At 38.9% G+C, this 7,500-nt stretch overlaps 1 protein-coding gene across 2 annotated transcripts in view; it reads left to right on the top strand.

The window, feature by feature from the left end:
• Nucleotides 1-503: 503 nt before the first annotated feature.
• Nucleotides 504-7,500, top strand: part of pmepa1 (prostate transmembrane protein, androgen induced 1) — a 37,587-nt gene continuing 30,590 nt past the window's right edge. For both annotated transcript variants that reach the window (XR_013822488.1, XM_079883108.1), the window contains exon 1: nucleotides 504-900. Coding sequence is in view for 1 of the 2 variants with exons in the window: in XM_079883108.1 (XP_079739234.1) it covers nucleotides 795-900 (106 nt within the window). In the remaining variant the exon portion in view is untranslated. The remainder of the gene's footprint in view (nucleotides 901-7,500) is intronic.

Raw genomic sequence — 7,500 nt, 5'->3', positions numbered from 1 at the left:
AGAGCATGTCTTATCAATGTCATACTATTTAAAAATGTAGGAATGAACAGGATTTTAAAGTGGATTCCCTTAAGCTTGCTGTATAATATTAATAATGCATTAATAACATTTTCTCTTCTCTTCTATTCTATATCTATTTAAAAAATGTGTATGTGTTTTATACTGAGTTATACTACACTGGGAAGGGTCAAAGCACTTACACTATTGATAGTTGCACTGCTTCTGTTGTCCTCATTTGTAAGTCGCTTTGGATAAAAGCGTCTGCTAAATGATTAAATGTAAATGTAATATCTACATCCGTCACAGAGGAACCCAAGAATAGCCTAACTGAACCTTCTTTTCATGTGAAAAATCTTGCGATTGTGTGTGTTGCTGCATGTCCTATCTCTGAGAGATCAATGGCATCTAAACGCAGAACTGGCTCATGCACTCAGTCAAAGGCCAAGTCTGGCAGTGACGTCATGCTGTCTGCCTCGAGGCCCCGCCCCCTGCGCGCTAGCCCCGCCCCCTCGCGGGTTCCCAGCCAACTTGGACTTGAATGAGGAGCTCAGACGGCTGGGAAAGAAAGTAGTACAAACCGTCTGGGAATAACACCGGGAATACTGGAGGAATACAGAGAGCAGACACCGGGACCGGGAGGGGGGAACCGGCTGAAGGAAAGCCGTGACAAAAGCCCTCAGATCTACCGGGAAGAAGGAAGGGAAAAACCCTGCGTCAATGTTTTTATTCGACAGCGCGCGGCGGTGAATCCCCTGTTTTTTCCACGTCGATCCCCGTGAGATTATTTTTTCCCAATGTTCAGCTTCATGGGTCTGATGAACGGAACCACCGACACACACACCAATGTCTCCTGTACATGTAACTGCAAGAGATCCACTTCATTCCAGAGTATGGCGATCAGTGAGTATCAGTTTCTCTCTGTTTTCCCTGACGTAACGTTACTCTCTCACGAAACCCGCCGAGCGAACCGATTCGGATTAAACTAGTTCCGTTCGAACCGAATCATCTCGCATCCATACAAGCCCGCATTGTGTTTGTGTTCTTCTTTGGGTGCTTAAACTCATCTTTTGTGAGATAGCGAGTCAGATGAACTCCTCTGAAAGTTTTGACGGGGACTAGTTTATGTCGTGGAAGGATCCGGTTAGTGGGTGAAGCGGTCAGTGACAGTCTATAATCATCAGCACATTAGATCATCAATCTCTCTGAAGCCACGGACTCCTAAATATGAGGTTCCCTTTGCGAGGGACCCCTTTCATAACTAATAACATGATAATCTCTCTCTCTCTCTCTCTCTCTCTCTCTCTCTCTCTCTCTCTCTCTCTCTCTCTCTCTCTCTCTCTCTCTATCTATCTATATTCAATACTGGTCAGAAGTTTGGAAACATTACTATTTTTAATGTTTCTGAAAGAGTCTCTTCTGCTCACCAAGGCTGCATTTATTGGATCAAAAATACAGTAAATACAGTGAAATATTATTATAACGCAAAACCGCTGTTTTCTATGTGAATACAGTAAAATGTAATTTATTCCTGTGATCAAAGCTGAATGTTCAGCATCATTACTCCAGTCTTCAGTGTCACATGATCCTTCAGAAATCACTCTAATATGATGATTTATGATCAGTGTTGGAAACACTTGTGCTGCTTAATATATTTTTGTGGAACCTGTTTTTCAGGATTCTTTCAGGAATAAAAAGTTAAAAAGTTCATTTATTCAAAATAACAATATAAATCTTTACCGTCAATTTAAAGAGTGATTTCTGAAGGATCATGTGACACTGAAGACTGGAGTAATGATGCTTTGATCAGGAATAAATTACACTTTACTATATATTCACATAGAAAACAGCTGATTTACATTAGAATAATATTTCACATTTTTTACTGTATTTTTGATCAAATAAACACCGTGTTGATGAGCAGAAGAGACTCATTCAGAAACATTAATAATAGTGTGTTTTGTAATGCTGTAATTGACGGGGAAAGTCTGCACAGTTTCTCTTTGCACATGATAATGATGTAAGATGTGCAGATTTTCATAAGCTCTCTGTCATGATGTGTTCTGATCCGTGTTTATCAGAACGGATGTGGTGTGACGTTCTGTCTGCCCACAATCCTCAGCTGGGAGTCGCCCGACTAATACTTAATTTGTAGTGACTAACTCATTGTTCAGACGTCGGCCCCCTGTTGTCCAGCTCACACACACACACACACACACACACACACACACACATTCTCTTTGATTAACCGTCTTGCAAAATCTGTCTGCAGTTTCCAAATAATCTTTTGTAAAAGAAAAGCTGAGCAAATAAGAAGGTGATATGAGCTTGTGTTGGGAAGACTAATGTCACTGTTATGGGAAAAAGATTTGCAGAGAATTCCGAGGTGGGACTTCAGGCGTCTCCATTATCTCTTCCGGTAAATATAATGTTCCTGGTATTTCTTGGCTTGTTTGTCTAGACAGAGACTCGTCACGCCTGATCTGAGGATGTTCTCTGGAAACGAAAGTGAAGTTGATCGAGCCGGTTCAGTCGGAAGCCCGTCAGGATTCGGTGTGGGCGGCGAGGGAAGGGTTTAGTTATTTATATGTTGCTTCAGTCTGAGGATCTCCAACCGTTTGCACATTTTGCAGAAAAGGCCACAAGAATAAATGATTCTTGATTGTTGTTTTGAAGGATGGAAGGTTTGTGTGTTTCAGATCACAGAAATTATGCTTTCAACAATTACAGTCAAACCAACATGTATTCAGACTCCTTCAACATTTCTCACATTATCTCAGTTTATTCGCTATAGTTTAGAAAATGGTAATAAAATATGAGCAGAACTCGGTTGATATTTGACTGGTTTTGTCCGTCCTTCTGTTAGACTGTCTCACACATGAATTATGTTGAATATCTGTCAGCTGTTAAATTTAACTACACAATTAGATAATACCAGTTTAGCTCAACCAATCACCAAGCAATGCTTCATTGTGTTCAGTCTGTGTGTGAAAAGAGCATTAGCAATTAAAGACAAAACACAAGTCATTTTTGGTCCCAAATGTTTATAAATGTCACTGGTAGTCGCTGTATGAAGAGTTTCTGGGTGTAATATGTCACAGTTTACTTTATTCTACATAAATGAACTATAGTGTCCTGATCACACTAGTGAAAACATATCAAAAATGAAATCTGGTGTCTGAATACTTTGGTCTGACTGTGTGTGTGTTACAGTGAGGGAGACACAAGCCGGACAGAAAGAGTGTGAGCTCTCGCTCGCTTCCTTCACGATCACAGAAGCCGGAGAGATAGAGCGATAGACGTACGTCACTCTCGATCAGATGCACGTCCGTCTCTGAATCACTTCAACATCAAAGAAAGTTCAACACAGACTGACGAATAGAAATGTCAGCCCAAAGAAAACACACCAAACTTTCACATGTGATCGTATGTCGTGAGCACAAGCCATAATCAACATGACCTTTGCTAACCACAGAATGAACTCACAGTACAAATAAACTTAAATTGAAATGCATAAAGCGAAGCCTGTTTTTAAGATAATTTTAGACACACATAAACCCTGCGTCTCATGCTGAACGAAATGGTGTTATTTGGAATGTGTTCGTCGTCGTTCTGCCTTTTAATGTGAGCTGGTTTACATCTCAAACTCTGCATTACAGTGTGGAAACGTGTTTAAAGGGTCATTCCACCCATTTGAACATTGTTTTTTTATTTAAAGTGGGTCATATATGTAGTCGAAATGTAAAATAAATTTTGAATTTGGTGCCCCTCGTGACCGAGGAAAGACAAAAAATAACTTCAGGACGCATTTGTATGAAAGACAATAACTCCCACAATGCACCACATTGCACAGCTCCGCAAGCCACTCCCACTAATCCAGAAAGCGCATATCTGCCTATAAGAGAAATCACTCTTCCGTCTACAAGGCTAGCTACCACCAGAGCTTGAAATTCATTTCACATTCACACAAAATGTCTAGTTAGTTGGCGAACTCATTAGTGCATTACTCCTCGTTTGTATTTCTTTCGAAAAGGTGAATTATTGCATGGTACCTGGATGTTCAGTCAGAACATATGCGGTGCGAAACTAGGATAGTTCTCAACACAAACGTCCGTGTCCTCGTCTGATTCAGAGATTTCGTCCAGGAGAAATTGTCATCGTTGAAATTCTTTGCCGCAGACGGACTCTATCTCTGTGTTCGTAGCGGTTCGTAGTTGCATTGTGAGATCACCGGCGCCACCAGTCCGCCCTAACTCGAGCCAGTCCGGGCTCCTCGTCCGCGGCAGGCAGGTCTTCTGCCTCGGCTGCTCTTCGCTATAATGCGGCTTGTAAAGGTAGCCACAAACACCTGATTCAAGCATCAGACTTCCGAAATCCTCTTCTATATCATATTGAGCACTCTCCTCCGCTATTGTCATAACTGTACATCTGTCTCCACAGCGCCTGTTAGCTTAGCTTCAAACAAGATGGAGGATATTGCTTTCAGTTTCAGAGAGTAAAGTCCCACCCACTGATCTGTAATAGGTCTGTAGCGTGAGCGGGTCCCGCCCCCTGGGAAAGATGAAGAACTAGTGCTTGTAGTCTCAACAGAAATCCCCCCCTCTTACACTTCCTCCGACAATGACGCAAAATGACGATTTTTGCGTCATTGTAGGAGGAAGTGTAAAAGGTAAATAACGGATTTCTCCCGTCTCAGGGGAAAATGAGAGAGTGTTGCACGACCATTCAATAGTATGACTGGGTTTCTAACAATGCAAAGCTTAATGCAAATGGGTGGAGTGTCCCTTTAATCTTGACAATAATGCAAAACAACCTTAATGTTCTTAAAAAAGCTTCATTTTCTTTATGCAACAAGAAATTCTCTTGATTGAGAACGTGTTTGGGAAACAGGGAATGTTCTGTCAGAGGGATGAACAGATGTTCTTCAAGAGACGTTAATCGAACGTTCGTTCAAAGTTATCTGGACTTTAATAATGTTCTCTAAACATCAGCACAAAAACATTATTTATACATCGTTCATGGAGCGTTTTTTCCTCGAATGTTTCATGTTTTTTAAATGTTTCTACTTGTTTCAGAACATTCAAAAGTAACGCTCTCATAATGTTTGGAATCTTTCCTTGATGTTTTGCATAAACAAGAAAAACGGGATGTTTTTAACATTCAGAAGTAACGTTTTCATAACTTCGTAAACATTCTCAGAACATTTTTCTGAGCTGGGTTGACATTGGCTGTCAATGTTTTTATTTTTCACCAGCTGGTGTCCTTATTGTTATACTTCTGGTGTGAATAATTATAGAGTGATTTTTAAAGTCCCCCTGTAGTCAATCATTTTATCCCTTAAAACTGAATGACATTTTTTTTTTTTTTTTATACATATCTTTTTTCCTTGAAAAAAGATTCTTCATGCCTTAAAATATCTTGAATGTAACTCGACACCCTTGCCTCATTTAGTATGTGCGGTTCTCTGAATATGCAAATGAGCCCCGCCTCCACTCACTCACTCACTCAGAGATCCACTGGTTGTCGATCACACGTTGATCTGATTGGTTACAAGGTAGTTTGTGACGTCAGAAACACCAGCGATTTCAAAGCGTGTTTTTGAGACTGTCTTTGGTTCACTGCAGTTTTAAGGAGGAAATACTCAGCAATGCTGTCGACTTATGAACTTACACAAGCAGATTAAAAACACCACATAGACACATAAACTAAAGCTTACAGGAAATGCTGTTTGTCTGAAGCTGGTCGTGTTTGCGGTGGGAATGCTGGAGCAGATCATCCCTTCGGGGTAAGATGGGACGGGACCGGATATTACAGCTGGTGTTTGTCCTCTTATCGTTTGTGCTTCTTGTCTCTCCATGACAGTATGTAGTACAGTAAAAAATAAATGTCTTTACTGTAACTTTTGATCAATTTAATTCATCCTTGATGAATAAAAGTATTGATTTATTTTATTTATTTCCCCAAAAAATAAAATATAATGTATTTAATGTTACAAAGATTATATTTCAGATAAATGCTGTTCTTTTGAACTTTCTATTCATCAAAGAATCCTGAAATACAATGTAAATAACTGTTTTCAACACTGATAATAATCATAAATGTTTCTTGATCATCAAATCCTCATATTAGAGTGATTTCTGAAGGATCATGTGACACTGAAGACTGGAGTAATGATGCTGAACATTCAGATCACAGGAATAAATTACACTTTACTGTATATTCACATAGAGAACAGCTGATTTACATTGTTATAATATTTCACAATATTATTATTATTAATATTTTTTTGTATTTGTAATCAAATAAATGCAGCTTTGAAATTCAAGTTTTCAGAGTTTTAGTGTCTACATTAAATTGCTATATATTATGTATAATAATGCAATGTGAGAATATTAGAGTAAAAAGTGGCCTACGTTATTTTAAATATATCTAGTGAGTGACAGAGCACTTTCATATTCGTGTCTTCAGCTTCAGAATCATGAATATTGTTACTCTGGTGTCTCTATAGTCCTGTGCTTTGGGTTTCGGCATCAAGTCCAATCCTGTCCATTTACACACACAATGTAATATCAAATTTAGCATTTTAATCAACAGTACATTTTTTGTTAACATTTTATCATATGTCTTGGAGTATCACAGTAATGTCGTATCGTGAGTTCAGTATTGTGATATGTAACGAATCGTGACATGAGAGGATCGTTACACCTCGAGGGCCCTATTTTAACGATCTAAGCTCATGGTCTAAAGCGCACTGCGCAAGTTCACTTAGGGCGTCCGAATCCACTTTTGCTAGTTTAACGACAGGAAAAATGGTCGGCGCTCCCGGCGCTGGTCTAAAAGGGTCGTCCCTATTCTCTTAATGAGTAATGGGTGTGTTTTATCTCTATTCTCTTAATGAGTAATGGGTGTGTTTTATCTCTATTCTCTTAATGAGTAATGGGTGTGTTTTATCTCTATTCTCTTAATGAGTAATGGGTGTGTTTTATCTCTATTCTCTTAATGAGTAATGGGTGTGTTTTATCTCTATTCTCTTAATGAGTAATGGGTGTGTTTTATCCCTATTCTCTTAATGAGTAATGGGTGTGTTTTATCTCTATTCTCTTAATGAGTAATGGGTGTGTTTTATCTCTATTCTCTTAATGAGTAATGGGTGTGTTTTATCTCTATTCTCTTAATGAGTAATGGGTGTGTTTTATCTCTATTCTCTTAATGAGTAATGGGTGTGTTTTATCTCTATTCTCTTAATGAGTAATGGGTGTGTTTTATCTCTATTCTCTTAACGAGTAATGGGTGTGTTTTATCTCTATTCTCTTAACGAGTAATGGGTGTGTTTTATCTCTATTCTCTTAATGAGTAATGGGTGTGTTTTATCTCTATTCTCTTAATGAGTAATGGGTGTGTTTTATCTCTATTCTCTTAATGAGTAATGGGTGTGTTTTATCTCTATTCTCTTAATGAGTAATGGGTGTGTTTTATCTCTATTCTCTTAATGAGTAATGGGTG

This window comes from Squalius cephalus (genome assembly GCF_949319135.1).
Source record: "Squalius cephalus genome assembly, chromosome: 10".
Lineage (NCBI taxonomy): Eukaryota > Metazoa > Chordata > Actinopteri > Cypriniformes > Leuciscidae > Squalius > Squalius cephalus.
The sequence above is the reverse complement of the archived record's forward strand: the minus strand, read 5'-3'. Positions and strand labels throughout refer to the sequence as shown.